The sequence below is a fragment of the Temnothorax nylanderi genome, unplaced genomic scaffold (assembly GCF_030848795.1).
Source record: "Temnothorax nylanderi isolate EJ_2023f unplaced genomic scaffold, tnyl_v1.0 TNYL_tig0006_pilon, whole genome shotgun sequence".
NCBI classification, from domain to species: domain Eukaryota; kingdom Metazoa; phylum Arthropoda; class Insecta; order Hymenoptera; family Formicidae; genus Temnothorax; species Temnothorax nylanderi.
Genome location: NW_027249068.1, coordinates 1,789,995 through 1,809,838, shown reverse-complemented (window position 1 = coordinate 1,809,838; position 19,844 = coordinate 1,789,995). Strand labels below are relative to the sequence as shown.

Here is a 19,844-nt window from a genome sequence, read left to right as displayed (position 1 = left end):
GCAGGAACTGTGATTAAATCGTGAGAATGGGGGTAGCAAGAGCGTATTTAAATTGAACTTTTCTTTGATGCAAAGTTTAACTTTTTGTTTTATTTAACATGGGAGAGATATGTAATTAACATATCAGACTTTAAGAGCGTAAACGTTTAGAATTTTAATTTAAGACTTAGTTACACAAGTAGCAGATGACTGAATTTTCGCAATATGCAATAAATGGTGATCTCTGATTATTCGATGTATATATAATTTATCTTTTACCTCCCATTACTATCTTTAGCAGCATTACTTCTTTTTTATCTGCATTTTACCGTTCAGTTTATTTGCGGCTCTCACAACTTCGATTCTGCGCCTTTTCGCACGCCCCGTATAACTGAATTATCGCATGAGTGGCATGAGGCGATGTATTTTTTTTCATCTTTATCAACCTCACGCGTTAAAATCTCCACGCCGGAAGCGTTAAACTCTTAAAAGCCGTGAACGATTGTTGCGAAAGTTTACAGACGCATAAAAGTTCAAAAGCGGCGGCGCCGTAAATATCAAAAGTTTTGAGTTACCGGCAACGAGATAGAACGGAGCTGGCCGGAACGTTCGGGGGGCGACGGCACCGAGGTAAGTCGAGATACTCGACTCACAATTAAGAGTAACGGTGTATTCACAGAACGATGCACTTGCAACTAGAATGCCGTCATATCTACGGCGCTTGTCGCACATGTAAATGCAGTTAACGGGGCACAGTGTGAAACAGTGTTGAAAGAAATGCGGTACTCGTCGCTACGCGCGTGTCTAATTATGTTAAATCTCTCGTCTAGAATCTTCTCGCATTCTTGTTAACATCTGAAGTGCTCTGGCGCGTTGCATTGCCTAAGAGTGTCTAATGCTAAGATTATGTGAGATTTTCGAATTATAGTATGATAGTAGCTATCATATCTCAAGATGCGCATTTAAATAATAATAATAATATATATAATATATCTATGAAACTAATCTCTTTCTTTAAATGTACGGTACTTTAAATCTTATAATATATTTAAATACGATGTATTTTTAAATTTAAAGTTTCACGAGAGTACGAATTATTTTACAATTCGATCTATAAGTCTGATATACATATTATTAAGATACGTAAATTATATGTAACAACAATGGCGCGCAATAATAATATCTAATTTTTGCTAAGACCCGAAATTCGACGAAACATTTAGAGTCGTAAGAAAAACGCGTGACTTTTACTGATTTCTATATGAGTCGCTCGAAGTCTAGACGGTAGAATGTCGATGGATTGTTCGCGCGTAGGGAGAGACGGGCTCTTTTCCTACCAAAGAGGCAAAAATTCGCCGACGAATACGACAGTGGGATATTGTCGTCACGGGAAATGGAAAGGGTGTGAAGGGGTTAAGGTGAAATTAGCCTGCCGATGTGTCTCCGGGGATGCCGCGACGTCTACGACTCGTCTGGAGCGAAAATAGCCGGCTCTCGAGACGGCACCAGACGCAGACACTCGTGTCGCGCGCGTATCGCGCGCGAGCCCGGGCTAATTTCAGAAAGAGGACGAGAGCCATAAAACGAAAAGGAAATGGCGAAACGTGCGTTTGCCTCGCCCCAAATCGGTGTAGCTTCAACATTATACCCTTTTCGGCATTACACCCTTTCCAAAGGTATCTTGTAATCCTGTTGGATTTATTAAATATTGAAGTTGATCTAAAAACCAAAGTGCGAAGAATCTGTGAGCAGTTTTGTAAAATTATTATACGCTTTCTTATCAATTCATGAGTGCTTTAATTAAACAAGATCTTGTACATGTCTATATGCAAGGTGATAATCGGGAAAAGTTGTTGAAATAAAATAATTATCATTTTGCAATAAACGGACAGAATGAAATTAATTAAACGTTACTCCGCAAGAAGAAACCCGTTATTTTTATTAGCACATGATGCAAAAAATTTATATCTATAGGTTTGTAAAAATGCAATATAGTAATTATATATTTTTTTCTGTCCACTCATCATAAAATAACAGCTGTTTCTGCAACTTTCTGATTGTTATCCTGCATTTTGGAAAGACAAATTGGAAGAAATAGTTAAAAATTGTCCCGCTATTAAAAAAATTCGATTTTGTATGATTTCAATACTGTGTCTCACATAGAAATTTAAAGCCCGAGATCCTCGTCGCGCCAATCGATAGCTCTCCGATGCATCTGAACGCTCACGAAGCAATGTGGGTGTTGTCCGACCAAGTATGCATAAATTGGCATACACGTGAGAGCCCACCCCTTCTTCTTCTTCTTCTTCTTCTTCTTCTTTTTCTTCTTCTTCTTCTTCTCTAGAGACGATCATATACTTCGCGATTCACGTTGAATCGTTAACAAGCTATCGCGCCATATTCCGAGAAATCATATCTCCGATTGTCTCGTTACTTCTCATTGTTATTATTGCATTTACAATCTGGAAAATTTTTATTTCGATTCCGTTCAGCGTCATGCATCAATTAAGCTCATAGATTGAATCGAACAAGAACAAAGACATGAAATAAAAACAAGCGTAATAAATCGTTTGTCTTTCAATAATTGTCTGTGCGATAATTACCATAAATCCGATCTCCTATTTGTCGCTAATTAGTTGAGTAATTCACCAGTGACGCATCGCATTATCTTTCCCGAAGGATTTATTGCAGGGACAAATTCACAAATAGAGAGTGCCATAAATTTGCTAAGAAAATGACATGTAAATGACTGTAATCAACAAACTAGTATCACTCCGAGGCGACTCGCTAATTGCTCGAGATTCGATCGCTGCTTAATTGCCCTGCATTTTTACACCTTCGTCGCGCTTAATCGATCGCGCGGCTCTCCCCGCGACTTTTACGGAGCAGTGTCGTTACGCGTATATTTAAATGATGGCGACGTTTATATGCGCGTCCTGCGAGGATAGCCGACCAGCCCGCAGCTATTAACAATAATCGCGGTGCGCGCAATAACTTGCCGGCGTGACAAGCAACGCGCGTAAAAGCTGTATGCAGAATTCGCTTAAATTGTCTCTCTAAGCTCGCGGTAGCCCGTAATGATTTCCCTGGTGAGATCGCCGTATTTCGCATCCGCCGCAACAATTTCCTCGCGAGAATCGCCAGCGAATGCGCGATGAAATATTAACGGCGAGCTGGTCCGCTTAATCGGTTTCACTATAAAGGTATACCGCAGATCCAGCTTGCATAGTTAATATTGAGAGAAAGAGAGAGAGAGAGAGAGAGAGAGAGAGAGAGAGAGAGAGAGAGAGAGAGAGAGAGAGAGAGAGAGAGAGAGAGGAGATGCGTTATTTAAAGCACGACTTCGCACAAAAATTACTTATATCTTACTTTAAGATCACAGATCCTGTGCATCTGTAAATACGAACTGTCTCTTAAAGCGAGATAACACTCTTATCTGTAAGAAGCAAGAAGGTAAAATTTAGAGCCTATTATTTTCTGTATTTATTTCCAGATTTGTAAAAATTTGTCGTTTCTCCACGAGGAAGGGGAGAAGGCGACTTTTCTTCGAAAATCGTTTATTATCTTACAGATGATGTTCCGGTTAAAAGGACACTCATGGATGTTCGTTCGTGAAGCGTCCGGTATAATGTACGCTTATGCGTGTTTCACGGCATAACAGTCGCTATGTCTATAAGAAACGGCATCGGAAGAGAATATATCGTCGCCGGGGATGTAAGCTCGTGTGAGCTATAGGGTCTCTAGTGTGAGCTGAACGGGCCCTACCTTGGGCGATCGGATAGAACACAGGGCCCATTCCTCTCTCTCTCTCTCTCTCTCTCTCTTTCGTTGCATACCATCTTCCACCATTAATCTCCGTGAAGACGGAGGAGTGACTAGCCGAAGGTGGTGTGGCCTCTCCTCCAGTTTCCATGTATCCCAACCTCCGTGTTCTCCGAGCGTCGTTGACGACGCGACGAGCGAACACTCCTCTGGGGTGTCCGCGCCGAGAGGACGACGAGCCGCACGTTCCTCGCGCCGCGCTCAGCGCTGGCACCACACGGCGACCCATTTGTCACTCTAATTGCGTGGCGCGGGGTCCCCCGGATTCCGTCGCCGTTGACAATTGAATCGGTCATTAATGAAACTGCAACAAACGGACTCGCTCGGAAAGCCACCTCGCGGGAGAAACGACGCGACTGTCCACGAGAAATGCCTTTTTAATGCCACCTCTAATGCGGCTATCACAATGGGATGTTAAATAACAGTTTCTTCGTGCGAAATTACATTTTCTTTTTTTTTTTTTGTAGTATACAGTTCGTCCGTGCGACGATTTGTTGTCGCTCGTGTGAGACCAGCCGTGTGCAGTGCATGCGCCGTTATGCAAATTCGACTCGAGTGCAATACGCGATTTACATTTCGGGTCAGTGGGATATCGCGGTCGGATTACAGTTCCGCGGAGAGTGAATTCCGATCGTGCGTAATTCGATAGACGATGCAAAATAAAGTGCGGCGTTACAAACGACTGTAAAACCCAGACGCTTCCGAAGCGGGTAATAAACGATAAGGAAGACCGAGTTATCGCGTCCTTCGCTCTTGTGTCTTAAACTTGTTTCGCGAACGGCGCGGCGCGGCCGGATTTGCATGCGGTCTGAATTGTAATTCGTTTTTATGCAAATTCTGCCGCTTCGATCGCGTTACGGAACACAAAAGTTAGCGGTGGCGCGTTAATTAATAACGTTCCGCAGGCTATTTATAGCGAAATCTAAGTATAGCTTATTATCCTGATAAGTAACCAACCGATCCGGAACGTGAGATAAGACGGACACTATTATAAGAAGAAACTACATCGAAGGGGGGGAGGCAAAGGTGAAAGATAAAAGATATCACGGTTGCATGAAACAGAGGTCGATGGAAAAGAAAATAAATTTCAGCCCAAACTTATACTCGACATAAATTTAAAATACACACTTCTTTTAAATAAAATGTCTCTATCGTTTTACTATTAATTAAAGACACAGGAAGCTGAAGAATTTGCATTTTTTAATCTTATTCTTTGCTCTGTCTGCTGCATTCGGTGAAAATAACCGGTCGGGAAATAAACGTGTTACGCATCTGATTCCCTGCTTTAACGATTCTTAAGCAATTCGCAGCAGCTGTGCCAGTGAGCGAGAAATAGAACGACACCATTAGAACGGGTGTATCGCGGCGAATACTCCGAATTCAGAGCGCGCGTGAGTTGCTCCGCGTATGGGCAAAAGCTATCGTGTGACATTCCAGTTGGCGAATAATATCTGGAGGGTTTCCGAGACCGCTTCGCGCGAGAACGAGATCCTAATACATGTACGGTGGAGGTCCGGTGACCACGCGACCGACGATAAACGGGCCCGCACGCCCGGCGCGTTCCCACAGGGTTGCGTAATATCGGCGTGACAGCTATTGCCTCGGAGGTACAATTATATACGCGCAGGTATGCGACGACGTTGTAAACTCTCGCGCGCGTGCACTTGCACGCGGACGGTCGAGAGGCACGGCAGCCGCGTCGATTCTTATCCCGGTGTCATTGCGCGCTATTCTGTGCTCACTGGGTCGGAAAATCGATCGAGATACTTATAACGTTATTATGTTAATGCGTAAGATCTTTCGCGCTCGTGTAAAGCCGCAAGAAAATAAATATATCGTATAAGGAGCGGAAGAAAATCCATTGACGGATGTAGAATTATGGTCTCGGGATAATTTGAAATATGGAAAGCAGGTCTTCATTATGTATATAAATTAGGATCATTATATTAATTTACATATATATGTACACGTATATAAAATAAGTGTGATGTGTATAAGAGCAGAGGAAAATTCATTGACAGATGCAAAATTACGTGTGTCAGGATAATTTGAAATATGGATGTTAGGACTGTGTTAGGTCTTTATTATATAATTAAGATGGGATCATTATATTAGTTTTTACGTACAACACTGAACTTTGAACAACATTCCACGGCGCGTAACCCTTTATAACGCAAATATCCGCCTTCGGATGCGCGCCTATGTAGTTACCCTAATAGCTCACAATTATTTAAATCACATCTTCACTGTGACGGCTATCGTTGCGCGAATACACGGTACACACGCTAGATACTGTTGAACAAATGACTCCTCCGCAACCACTGTCATTTTCGTAATCGTGTGTGAAAAGCGAGTAGATAGCGACCATGATAGCGCGACGCGATGATAAAATGTGTGTCCCCCCTTTCTCTGCCCCCTCCCCCGTACTAGTTCCCATTATAATCTTGCACAAAAGTTGCTCGTTTCCACAAAACGAATTTTCTCAGACGATCACAACGTAAACCTTTATCTCGCTCATTCTTTCTTCTTTACTTTATTTGCTCTTCTTTTTATCTATCTTTAAATACCATCTCTTCGAAAGTCAATATTTTCAGTCAACTTCGGCGATATGCACGATGTCTCAATGGTGCGACAAGTTCCAGCTGTAGATAGCTCGAAGAGTTTAAAATCGACCGAGAAAGGTTTTGACATATCGTTATTTATTATGTCTACTTTATAGTTTTCAACATGCTCTCCGGCAAGATCTCTCGCGTCTCTAATTTGGTCTCGAGATATCGCGTGTCGCTTCTCCGAATCGTTGGCATCGCGCGGAACAAGAAGGTCCTTGTCCTTTTCTTTTCTTTTCTTTTTTGTAGTTGTCATTGTCCACTTCCTGCGCCAGGGTAAGCCGAGTGTTAAATCACGAGAGACTCGTCACGAAAGGACTAATAGTACTCTAATCGAGACGCTATCGCGTCGCCATTATACCGCTATTAGCGCTATCTTATGTCAGCGTATCTTTATTTCGTGAGAAATTCGTAAATCTCAAGGAGAGGAAGCACAAATATTAAAATGCTGATAGGAGATCAGTATTTTACGATGCCGCCTCCATTGGCGTCGTTTGCTACGCGCGCGTCTCGCAGAGATGTCATTTCTTCGCGTCGCAACGTGTTTTTATGAAGAGACAGTAATTTTCAATTTTTACAGATATAAATTAACATTATTTTTAATGTATCAAGGACCTCGAAGCCTTGACTTAATCTGAAATTATAAATGTAATCCTAATTGAAAATAATGAAGGCGGAACACTCGATTTTTTTTTGAAACTCAAAGCGCAAGTTGCAGATTCCAATTGCGTTGATTGAATAAGGAATCTGACAGAAGCGGGGCTCATTATTCATTGTTTTTTTAGACTTTATTATTTTTCATTCGTGTAATTTTGTAATAACGTAATTATTGAAGCGCGATTATCATTATCTTGTTGACGATACAGTCTATATTAACGGCGTCAGGTCGTCATTATGCCCCACAGTTAAGTTTTTCCCCGGCCGCAATTCAGCCCTTATTGATTTTCCAATTTCCCCACGGTCCCGGGATTGGCGCGGCGTAAATTCCGCAAGTAATGTTGCGTTTCCACCTGCGATTATAGGCGCGCAAGCCGACGCGGCACGGATATTACATACATAGAATATCATACTGTGGTCGTATATCCTTTGCGATCATGATTAATCCTCGATATATATAATTCACGGATTGTAAATTGAGAAAAGAATATAAATAATGTTTTGGAAAATTGTACCTCGAACTTGAAAATAACAGAATTCCATTCGTCAGTCAATTTCAGATATTCTTCAGTTGATTTCTTCAGCGAAATCTCAACCTAGATCTTAATCTGGACTCAGACATATCAAGGCGTTTAACGCTCATGTCTAAAAAATTGCGATAATAAAAGATGATATCAAATAAAAGGCCTTAATTATTTTCTGTTTGCCTAGCAAAATATGGAACGTGAGAAAACGTGCGTTATAATAGTACGTCACGTAAATTACGAAATTATGATTCTGCTAATGTAATTTATGGCATTCGTTTGGTGCAGGAACGACGACAAAGATTGTATACGGTGTTTCCGGCTGCTGCGGAGATCGCGGAACGTCATTGAGGTGTTCTCGGAAGCTATCAACAAGTGTTACATATACGAGTCGGCCGCCTTGGCCTCCTGTGGCGCCCTGAACTCCACTTCAATCCTATACCGTAAGTAGAAAAAAGCCGGATTTCTCCCGATTATTTACTCCCGAGGCAGAGACCGCGACCTATGACGTACACCGAGCTAAATATGAGCCATACTTGCGATAATGAATACGACCTTATGCATGAAATGCAGGGCGATCTAGTTGGATAATCTTGCCTTTTTCCCACGCTTAAGCAAGTCGGATTATTGCTAATGCGAGACTTTTTGTACTTGCCAAGCGAACTTTGATCATATTGTATGTCTCGCTTGCTTGCCGAAGAAATGAAGCGTGAAAATATAAGTTTCTAACGCTAACATTATTTCTATCAGACAGAGAAATAGCAAAGCAGTATTAAGAATAGATAAATGTAATATGAAACAGAAATAATGAAATAAATACAGGAAGAGATTGTAACAATAGAGATATATAAATTTTTTCGTATCATCTTCAGCACTTCTCCCATACCAAGAGATTCTTTACTTTATTTCTATTAAAAAATATTCACAAAATTGGTCAAACGTGAATTATATCTGTCTCAATTTCTCGCGTGCTTTTTTCTCTGCTAAAAAAAATATTATAAGACACGCGATAGGACAACAGGGCGGCAACGCGAGTTTGAGCGAAACAAATTACTTACTCGCCATTCTTGCGCATTACTTACGCGCGAGGCGTGCGTATTATCGTACTCGAGGAATTCGCGGGCTTCCGGTTTATCGGACGGACGAATTACGATGTGACCTTCGCGCACGGAGGAATGAAGTTCGGCGTACTCCCCAGCAAATTAGTAGTCCTCGATAATTAGCGTTAATTGACCGCGGAGCGGTCGGGAGGAAGCAATGAGGTTTGCGTAACGACGCGGGAACAATAGGCTTCGCGTCGCGCAAAACAGAAAAAAAAAACGCACGGCACGCATGTCGCGTGCAGAACGCACACGCCGCGTGAGTTTCTCACGCGCGTATCAATTAAAACGCTCTTAAGGATGATTGGGCCGTTTGCATAATCATTTATACGGACGGGGAAGGTCCGCGGTGGCGAGGACGCGCTAATATTTGAAGATTGCGCGAAACAGCGGAAATTCCATTCTCACTTGACGATGTAGGGACACCATTGACAAACGAGAAAGAATCCCGAAATTTATATATATAAATTTATATTTAAATATATATAAATATATATATATTATAAAATTATATTTAATATATATATATATATAAATATAAAAAAAACTACTATACAAATATTATGTATATAAATTGACATTCGATATAAAATAATTCTTTACTCTGACATTTTTTCACATGGGTGAATCTCGTTGAATTTAAAAATGTAAACTGTTTTAACTTTATCGAGGATTAGTAAAAAAAAGTTTTGCGCACAGGAGACATTAGCAAAGCAATTGTAAAGAATTGTAAAGTTTTACCATTTAACACTACTTGCGCTCTTAAGACAATAAGAATTTTCGTACATTAACGCATAGCAGCGTGCACATTATTCGCGTTTTGATCGTTATTATTTCCCTAATGAAGATTACTCGATTAACGTCGATTCCTCGACTTCCGGTGCATTATCACGCGCGCGTTCACCTGTGGCGGCTCTCAGGAATCTGCGCACCTGTCCTCGCGACGCAATCGAGACGGCCGATCGGCGCCGAGCTTGATTCCGTTCATAATCCCGGTTTCACGCTTTGATCCGTGTCGCTGCACGCGAGAAGCTTTACGGGAACCGAAAACCCGAGCCGGTGGTCCGGCGGAAGAACGTAATCGAACGTCCGTGCGTGAAGCGTTTCAGTGATTCTCTCTCGGGGCCCTGGAAAAGGATTCAGGAACGGCCTCGGTAAAAAGACCGGACAGACAACGGGCAATCGCCGACGTGTAAAGAATTCGCATCTGCTGAATTTGCTCACGAAAACACGCTGGTATCGATATCTTTTTCAGCCTGGAGGAAGAAGTTAAAGTTAATTGGGAAAAAAAGGGTTTACTCGCAATCGAAGAACACGCGGCAATAATTACCTTCTTTCTGATTTTGAAACGATCTTTCTTTGAAGTTTTCCCAGTTTGATTCATTTTTATTCTTGTAATAACAATAATTTCTCAAGTACGTAATTGTCAAAAGAATTTGCTTTGAAGAAAATATTCAAGAATAAGAATATATTTTTACTTTACTTCAATAATCAATTTTTGGATTATTATTATTGTATTATAATTATTGTATAATAATTCGCGACGCTTCTTTATATTTCTGGCAAATATTCTGAGACCGTTCGAAAATAATAGAGGAGCGTTTCGGAAGAGAGAACGCCGAGGAGATACGAAATGACTTCTTGCATTCCCATCCAATCTTTGTCGTGTTCCATTCCTGTTTCCCTTTTTCTTTCCCTGTGGTCGTGGTACACGCAGCAACCAGTATCGTCAGGTATTCGTCGGAAGCGTGGGAGTGGCCTGCTTCCAAAAGGTCCTTGTCCTAATCGTTCTGTCGTGGTATGGTATAAGCGAGGGACGGTACACCACAATGTTCGCCAATAAAGGAAAAAGAAATATCTTGCGGGCTCTATTGTTTCGCCAAATTATATCGTGTTGTTTGGCCGACGCCAACGTCGCCATGTCGTCTGAACAATAAAAATTACAAAACGTGTGGCATTTCCAATTAGATACAGATAACTTCGTATATTGTGTCAACTTTTTAGTTTTACGCATCTCTTGTGAAAATATAACGCATTTTGATTCTTTTTTTAAATACCATTCCTCAGTTATTGCGAAATTATCGAAAACGAATAATTTTATTTATATTGCAAATGTCATATTTCAATCTTTGTAGGAGAAATGCTAAATCGAGATAAAAAATAAAATAATACTCTGACATATATAATGCATAATTGCTTGAACGTAATATGCAGTTGTAATCTTTCTATTTATAGGGCTATAAAAAGTACTGCAGTAACTTAGCTGACAAAGAGTTACGCATCAGGTATTTTCAAGTATCCTTTTACTTCCTTCAGTTCGAAAGCAATTATGACTTATACACCATTCTATTTCATGTCTCGTAAAAAAACCACAGCTTCATCTCTCTCGTAGAACTTCTAAGTTTAGAACGGCATTGTAGAGCGTATAACAGCTGAAGAAACTCGCAGTTAAGAGTTAACTCAATATCGCTTTTTCCTCGCGTCCATCCTTTCGAGCTGTTTTGCGAGGAGTAGGTAGCAGCGCGCGATTCGACGCGAGGCAGGTCGAAGACGAGGATAAGAGAATCATGGTCGTTCGTTCGTTCGTTCGTTTCGATCCCGGCAATATACGGCTGCTCGCAATTACAGGAGCGGAAAGTCGAGCGGGAAGAAGCACAGAACGGACGTGTACAGTATCGTGATGACGGCGGGATTACTTGCCACGCGAAATACGGGGAAGGGGGAGAGGAGGGAATAAATTTTGTCGAGATAAGTGGACGACAGTTAATCCCGGGTTTAAGACGGTTTGTTTAAACGCATCAACCGACTCTGTAATTATATGAATCGTAAATTGTCCTTATTATACGAATGGCGAGACAGCAAAATACGGAGACTTTTACTGCGAGCACCATCCGCCTTCCTCCCTCTGCGGCAAGTACAATAAGCAGATAAAGTCTGGAGGGTCTATACTGCAAGGTGGTCCAGAGGAAGAACATTTCGGAAAGTAAATTCTTACTGTTTTCTTTTCTTTTCTTTCATTTTCGCAAGATATATAATCATGAGAAAGCGAAAAGAGAAGAAAGGAAAGATTCTGTGAAGAAATAATATTTATTTGTAGGATTTGTTATTTTAACCGCTTTTGAAGTCCAATCATCTTTCTTTGAAGTTATTCTCTTGAGGGTGTTAAAAGAAGCTTTGAGACGAAATTACTGACTCGAAAACTTGGAAAACAAAAACAAAAAAACGTTGAGATTATATTTATGTAATTATTAAATCGTTATTTCCTTTCCGTGAAAATGTCCAACATTTTCGAAGTCTCCGCCGATGCTTTCCTTTCTATTCCTTTTGTATTATCGTCACGACGCGGCGGTGGGAAGACGACAAAAATGATTTAAGGACGATTGAAGAAAGCCGAAGCTTTTAGGTGAAAACGTGGTGTGGAATTTCAGCTACTTCCTGCTGATAGATCGCGTCTCTTTGTATCTCTGACGAAAAACGTAGGGATTATTTCGAAAGGATTTCCGTGGGGATAAAGGTAACCTTCAGCTTTCATCCTTTAATCTCGATTCATGGAAAACCCGATCTCACGTGATCATGTTCAAACGTGTTCTCTAATAAAAAGTGAGAGAATCGCTCAAATCGAGCGTGATTCTAAACAGCACAATGATTGTATTTTATTAATATTTCTTGAGCTCTTAAGTTGTATTCTAATTTCAAATTTTATATATAATTAAATTTAATACATATATACATATCTGTGTTGAAGAAAAAATATATATAAACGGGAATTTGTTTTTATCATGTTATGTACAACAACATCATTGGAATTTTTTACATACTACTTTTCATAATCCCCCTCGACTGCAATACACTTGTTGTCTGGAAGCTTTCAGAACGATGGAACAATGTTGTCGGGATTTACAGAAGTTCTTGGTCGCCGAGCGTGAGGTTCATTTTCCACACGATTTCTCCCTTCTTAAAATGAAAATTTTGCTCAATCGTACACTCTTGTCTTGGACCGACATTCATTGTTTGAAGTCTGGTAAAAAGTTTAGAAGGATTGACCCCTTTGTTCGTGAGAAAATTTGATAATTATTCGTTGCGCAACACTACTTGGCACTGCTCGCTCAGTCATCGTGACAACGTCTCACTGATGACGTCACTGATGAAGACGCGGATTGTTAAGGCCTGCAAGGTGAGGCCTGTCTGAACGTGTCACAACATGCACGGCAACACAGATTGATTTACTACAGGCTGGGAAAATGAACTACATTCCTGTTTATATTTGAACCACCCTCGAATATGAATGAATATATGGAAAAATATATAGATCAAAAAAATATATATATATATATAATCGTAGGGTTCAATGAATAAATTATTCTTGGTTTTTCTGCCAACAGGAACGAAAGAAATCGACGGTTCAGCGATGCGGAATGAATACTGCCCCATCACCGGTCTTTATCACTTCAAATACACCATCAACAATAATTCCGCGATCTCGTTTGAGTGCAACACGTTCTCCTCCGAGTTCAATAATTGTCCGGATGGATCGATCTTACATTTTAAATTCAAACGATGTAACTTCAAGGCGCACGGTGAGTCTTCTTTCCTCAATTTTTTCGTGATTGCATTAACGTTGATATAACAAATACGAAATAAAGTACATATACGTTAACAAGCGTAGTAAATATTTGAGAAACAATTTATATTTTTGAAGAAATTTATCTTTAAATATTTGAGCAGTAAAATTAACTGCGATCAATTATTTCATAAATTAGAGCGAATAAGTATGTATTCATTTAAATTATCTATTATCAGTAAATAAAACAGTTGATACATATTGCTATTAATTGATTTGTACAACACGAAACGACGATAAAGAAACTGCAGCTTTCTTAGAGATTATTGGAACACATGATTAATCTCGTTTCAGCAGATCTCACGTACAATTGTTTAGGCAGTTGGTCTGGACCAAATGATTCTAAATATTTTGCGCTCTGGGACAACAACGCCAATGATGGCAGGCCTCAATATAGATGCGGGGTGCGTTACGTAATAAATAATCTCTCATAAAACAGCAATGAAATAATTCAATTGCTATCATACACACTTTACATATAACATTATTAATAACAGTTTGTGATAAGTAAAACGCAACTTTCAGCTATATCATACTGATAACAAAAGAGGGAAAACTTACATGGCATTCAGCAGTGACTCGAGCTGCACGCAGAATTTAGATAATTCAACTAATGGATACGAGACTTTGATTTTGAGCAAGAGTCTAAATCAGAAAAAAGTGCCGGAATACGTCATGACTCATGTTGCCACGTGAGTATGCTGAATTTTACGATCGTTTAATCTTTAATCTATCGTCAGACAATTTCATTCTTGCAGCTATTGGATAAAAATGTTTTTTTTTTTAATTAATATTTGTAAAATACTTGCAATAATCGATATGTTTCTAATAATATTGTTAGATTCCCGAAGTGGGCGCAGGGGGTGTGGGAGGAGTCTCTGATAGTTAATGGAACTATGACTTTCACCGATATCAATGGCTACAGTAGTTATACCTTCATCACGGTGGAGTCAAACGAGGAGACTGGCCGTTATATCGTGTACTCTAGAGATCAATGGTGAGCAATTAATTTGATCGCGCAGTTTATAACGAATACATTTTATTGAAAGAAAGTTGATAAATATAAGACTAGAAAAATAAGCTTATTCCTACAGTTTATATAACGTTCTTGTGTCTTAAAATATTATTTAATTGATAGTGAAAGTGAAATGAGCATTTACTTTTAATTTCAGTGAGCACGCTGTTTTTGTGTGCTTAATGATGAGGCAGCGCAGCGAAAATGTACTGGAGTTTACGTTAGGTAATTCCTATATCAACTATACCGTATAATTCTTCATTACATAGCGACTTTATTATTGCTAACGCTTCATCAAGAACTTAATTTAATATTTAAAGAGTTTTCAAGAATAAAAATGTCTGGTTAAATAAAATCGAAGTAGTGTAACATTTATAAGTAAATAGAAAGAGTAATCAAAATAATAATAATAACCTGAAACTTGAGTTTGAATATATAAAAAATCTTTATTGTTTCCTGTTTTTCATTAATCTCTGTTCATCTTTATTGCATTTCGGTTTTTACGGGTCTCCAGTATAGTCGCGCAATAATAGAAATAATATCACACGCAGGAAAGATCTTGCATCCAGGAGTTTATGATCAATTTGTCCCGAACAATTTGTGTGACGATCCCAATCTCGATAGACCGGTGTGGATGACTCAAGCACGTAAGTTGAAATATATGCTTTACAACACTTTCATAAGTCGTCCGTGCATCTTCATAAGCGCTTTATCTTTCTAGATAAGACTCTATAATAATGAATTGCATACTTTTAAAACGCACCCAGTTATTTGATATTTTAATCATATTTAAGGTGTCGAACGTGTTGTGGAGTCGCCCTGTCCAATTACGGGCCGATACACAGGAATGATAACAGATCTGTCGGGAATGTGTGCCGAATTGAGCAGCAACTGTAACACTCCCGAAATAATGTATTTTAAAGTGAGCGATTGCGAATCCGGGGAGCTGTACGAAGGTATGCATACAATTATAAAAAAATATAAAGAAAATAGAAAAAAATATTAAAAGGAAATAAAAAATAGTGCAATTATAAATTGCTCGAAAAATGTAATTACGCAATTTGACGTAGTTACATTTTTTTTTTAAAGATTATGATGTTATTTAATTTGGCTACTTTTAGTCGATTTTGATCTAAATTTTAGTAATTAAATAAATTTTATATTTCAAGCAATTTAATTAGAAAAGTTATATGTTTACTTACATATTGTTATCATTATTTGTATAAAATGTTTATTTTTCTGCAAAACGCTTTTATTCGCTATTTTTAGAACGGACATATCTATGCTTGGGACAATGGGAAGAGAAAGGCGTGATGTATACCTATACTATGAGAAATGACACCGCTACGAATGAGTGCTTCGTGGGCTTGATCGTTAACGACGAGGAGATATATATCAAGGAAGCAGGCGACCATTGCATACGAAATATAGATCCTAAAACGCAAGGGATGCGTCTTTACAAAAAGGGTAAGCGCTCTTACGAAAGCATCCTTATGAGGCGCACTTATTGAGGCATTCATATTTCTAACGTGAACTATTCTGCACTTCTACATTATGACGATGTTATTTAAGGACAATGTTACGGGAATTCACCGAGTCCTGCGCCAACTCCGATGAGACCGACTCCTCACAATCCAGTAATGAGGATTACGACCCCACGATCGAGACTATCGGGTAAGTTAGTCAGATAAATGAATGAAGTTAAATGAATTTTATAATCTATTATCCAATTTATGATTTTCCCAAATCAAGAATATAGAATAATTTTTTTATATGAATCTATAATTCTTTTAGCTAATTATTATAATTGTATCCTATCGGCAATTATTTCCTTATGATTTATCGAACTTAAAATTAATTAAATATTAAACGATGGCTGAATTAGACAATTCTCTTTTTTCGCAGGAAATACTCGAGTACCAGGAAATACAGTTTCTTCGTCAGCTCGCTGCAGATCGACAACGTCCACGACTTTTATGCTTCTCGTCGCTGTGATCATGGTGTTTCTCAAAGCAGCTTCCTCGTACACGCACGAATATTGAAACAGTTTTACAAACTTAATAGTGAGCTAGCTAACGAATGATACCTTAGTGTACACATTGCTGCATTTTTGTTATACTTGTCTAACAGACAATCGAGACGTAAGTAAGCCAGTTATTTATTGCGAAGATCGATGTGAAATGATATTGTAGGGACATGTGTATATCGTATTTTTTATCTCGCGCATCACTCCGCCCACACCGCGTTTTGCGAGATTTTACTTTTTTTCGTAGAATAAACATAAAGTCGAAAACTTTGATCTGCTCCATCGTGCGAGCATTGATGCACGCACAGGGATTTTTACAAAAAGAGAACATTTTATGACAGATATTTTTTATCGATATTTAAGACGTGGCGGTACATAAAGTATTTAGAGCTGTAATTATACCATGAACTCTTCGCCGACGATGAAGTTGTGATTGATCCCTATTGCAAATTATTACTATTTATTTAACTGATTCCAATAAAACGACATGGGCCACAAGTTAGATTGCAATCATCGTGTTTGGGCCCTGCCTTGTAAGATACAGACATTTCCCCATTTTGTGATTGTTCACAAAAAAACCCAAAGAGCCGCTGTCTGCGTTAAACTTTTTTACGAATTTTAATAAATAATAAATAATTTTTTTACGAAACGAACATCACAGGAATATCGAAACGCGACATAGAAATATAAAACGTGATTTCTTAATAATTTTGTGATAGTAAATTTAATTTACACTTTAAACACTGCACAGATAAAATTTTACAATATATCAAACTTTTTTTCTAAATCAAACAAGATTTATCAGACGCCTCTTATGCTATTTAGAGTAGTCAAAACGGTAATATCTTTTCTATGCTAATATAAATAAAATGTCTCTTAATGTCCATAGAGCAGAAACACGCCATAATAATTAAAAAAAAAATAGAAAGATGACATAGATGACATAAATTATACAGTTGTATAAGACTGACACAAAGCTACTATTTTAATATGTATGGTTCAATTTCTAGTTTTCTTTCCCCTCTATTAGAGATAAATGATTCTAGCAGATGTACATTCTTATTCAATACGAAGGGAAGTATGTTTTCGCGAACAACACATATCAGTAATATAGAAAAAGGAAATAAAAAATTAAATAAAACTCTGTGTAAAAGTGCTGAGAAAAGATAGTAACGTGAGTGAAAGTGTTGCTTCTGCTTACAGAGTTAAAATGTATTTTAGCATGTTTATATATAACAAGAGAAAACTCTCCCACGTGAAAGTAGATATTAATATTCGGACAAAGTTTAATGAAAACGTAATAACAGAGGGTTATTGCGTTTTTAATTAAAGAACCAGCTTGTACAAAAGAACAATTTCATAAAAAAAAAAAAAACACTTTTTAATTGCAGCATCGCTTAAACACAGATCAAATTTAATATCACACAAAAATTTAATATTTATCACAATCATGTAAAAAGTTGATATCTGTATTATATCTGTATGGTTCTAACTTGCTCTCGCATTTAGACTAATACGAAAAGTGGAAATAAGTGTATATACATGTGTAAACTCGTCAATTATTTATTAGTGTATAATATTGATAGTGAAGCAAATTTTAACGAAATATACATATATATATATAATATTATATTATATTAATATTAATTATATATACATTAATATATATAATATATATAATATAATATTCTATACTAATATTAATTACATATATATGTATATTTATACTACACTTATACTTAACTATTTGTACAGAAAATTATAATTAGTAATCTTGACATTTTATCTTTTATCGCTAAAAGTTTGGTTTTACGTCTTCAGGATGTGTTTCTCGGTGTTTATATATATAATTTGTGTTTAATATCTGTAACTAATAGCGGAGAAATTTACTTTGTAATTCCGATTGAAGGTGTAGTTGTATAAAAGAACCAAATAAGCAATAATAAGATATGTGTGAGGCATGCGTTACAAAATCCGGATGTCCAGGATAATATTTAAGACTAAGCTACAGGAAATTTTAGGAGCGAGCGTAAATCGCTGTATTCGAGCAATACAATTCGAGATATCAGGAGCTATACGTAAAAATATTAATTTCCATGAAAATGTGTATAATAAAGAACTTAATTTCTATTGTAATTTATACCTGCATTTGCGAATAAAAGTACTCAATTTAACAACATTATAACAAGCTGACGAGCCACGAGAAAACATATGATGTAAATATATATAAATATAAGTGACAATAACTGACATTTTAAAGAAATATTTCGAATCAAGTGAGACATCTCCAGGATGCGTGATCACTGTATTTTATTATACTAACAAAAGGAATTTTGTACTTTTACAAGATCCAATGTACGTGAGAAAAATAAACATTTATCACCACCTTTAAACGCACTTAATAATTATCCCATACACTTATGATGAATAAATGCTTATATAATATATTATAATGTTTACTTACATTCTAGGAATACTTAACACAGAGAGAATAAAAGAAAATAAAATGTGACAACTATAAATCACAAAAGCGAGATTCAGACAGAAGTCGAGCGTTATAAATTTGACATAGTTGGATAGTAAAAGATTATAAGTGCAAAAATAAAAAAAAAAGCTTGAGAGAGGAATACAAAAATATAATAGTTATGATAAGTATCAAATTTGTAATATCTCTGTTAGTGTATAAAAAGAATTATGACAAATGTCAAACATTTTATTACATTAAAGATTAATGTTATACTCTAGAGATTTATTGGAGCCATTAATTTAGGCAGATAGCTGCTTTTCGTATTCCAGGATAGCATGTTTCCGTTCCAATCCCCAAGCATACTTGCCACGGGCATTTGCGCGCTTCGCTGTCACACGGTGGCACGGCACAACGTAGGCGACGTAATTCTTGGAAATTGCGCTTCCCACCGCTATCGCGGCCTTGCAGTCCGTCATCCGGGCGACTTCCTCGTACGTGATGACCGACCCTCCGGGGATTTCCGTCAAAGATCGCCAAACTTTAATTTGGAACTCCGTGCCCTTCATGAGGACGCGAACCGTGCGAAGCTGGGAACCGTCGGGATGAAAGATTCTCGCGACGACAGTCTCCGTCTTGTTTCCGATGTCCTCCGATATCTTCGTCAACGGCCACTTCGCCTTCAGATCTCCGATAGCTTTCGCCTCGTCGTCGTCGTCGTCGTCAACGAACGTCAGATACGCCACATCTCCGTCGGTGTCGGTCACGGCGACGAGACACTTGCCGAATGGCGTCCGACGGAACGCGTATAGCAGCTGGAACGTCATGCAATTGCTCTTGTACTCGTCCACCGTCATCCCTCGAAATACAACCATGATTACGAGACGATTGAAGAATCTTGAACGCAGATGTAATCGACAGAGCAACGTCCAAAACGAGACGAACAACGAGTGGTGAAGAGACGCTGATATTGATGCCGGTCCTCGATAGCTAACGTCTTCTATCAGCTGACTATCTAGCCACCACGTGG

General features: G+C 38.3%; 2 protein-coding genes across 2 annotated transcripts in view; one reads left to right on the top strand and one right to left on the bottom strand.

Moving 5' to 3' along the window:
• LOC139778407 (uncharacterized) overlaps positions 1-17,851 on the top strand; it is a 58,825-nt gene extending 40,974 nt beyond the window's left edge. The window contains exons 3-13 of the mRNA XM_071716325.1: positions 7,877-8,031; positions 13,071-13,265; positions 13,607-13,713; positions 13,835-14,001; positions 14,151-14,306; positions 14,482-14,549; positions 14,876-14,971; positions 15,119-15,280; positions 15,594-15,791; positions 15,897-15,998; positions 16,230-17,851. Of these exons, the coding sequence (XP_071572426.1) occupies positions 7,877-8,031; positions 13,071-13,265; positions 13,607-13,713; positions 13,835-14,001; positions 14,151-14,306; positions 14,482-14,549; positions 14,876-14,971; positions 15,119-15,280; positions 15,594-15,791; positions 15,897-15,998; positions 16,230-16,366 (1,543 nt within the window). The 3' untranslated portion in view covers positions 16,367-17,851. The remainder of the gene's footprint in view (positions 1-7,876; positions 8,032-13,070; positions 13,266-13,606; positions 13,714-13,834; positions 14,002-14,150; positions 14,307-14,481; positions 14,550-14,875; positions 14,972-15,118; positions 15,281-15,593; positions 15,792-15,896; positions 15,999-16,229) is intronic.
• A 792-nt stretch (positions 17,852-18,643) lies between these two features.
• Agt (O-6-alkylguanine-DNA alkyltransferase) lies at positions 18,644-19,832 on the bottom strand. The gene has a single exon (XM_071716337.1). It carries the CDS (start codon positions 19,687-19,689, stop codon positions 19,117-19,119), a length of 573 nt encoding a protein of 190 aa, XP_071572438.1. The 5' UTR covers positions 19,690-19,832; the 3' UTR covers positions 18,644-19,116.
• Between the last annotated feature and the right edge of the window lie 12 nt (positions 19,833-19,844).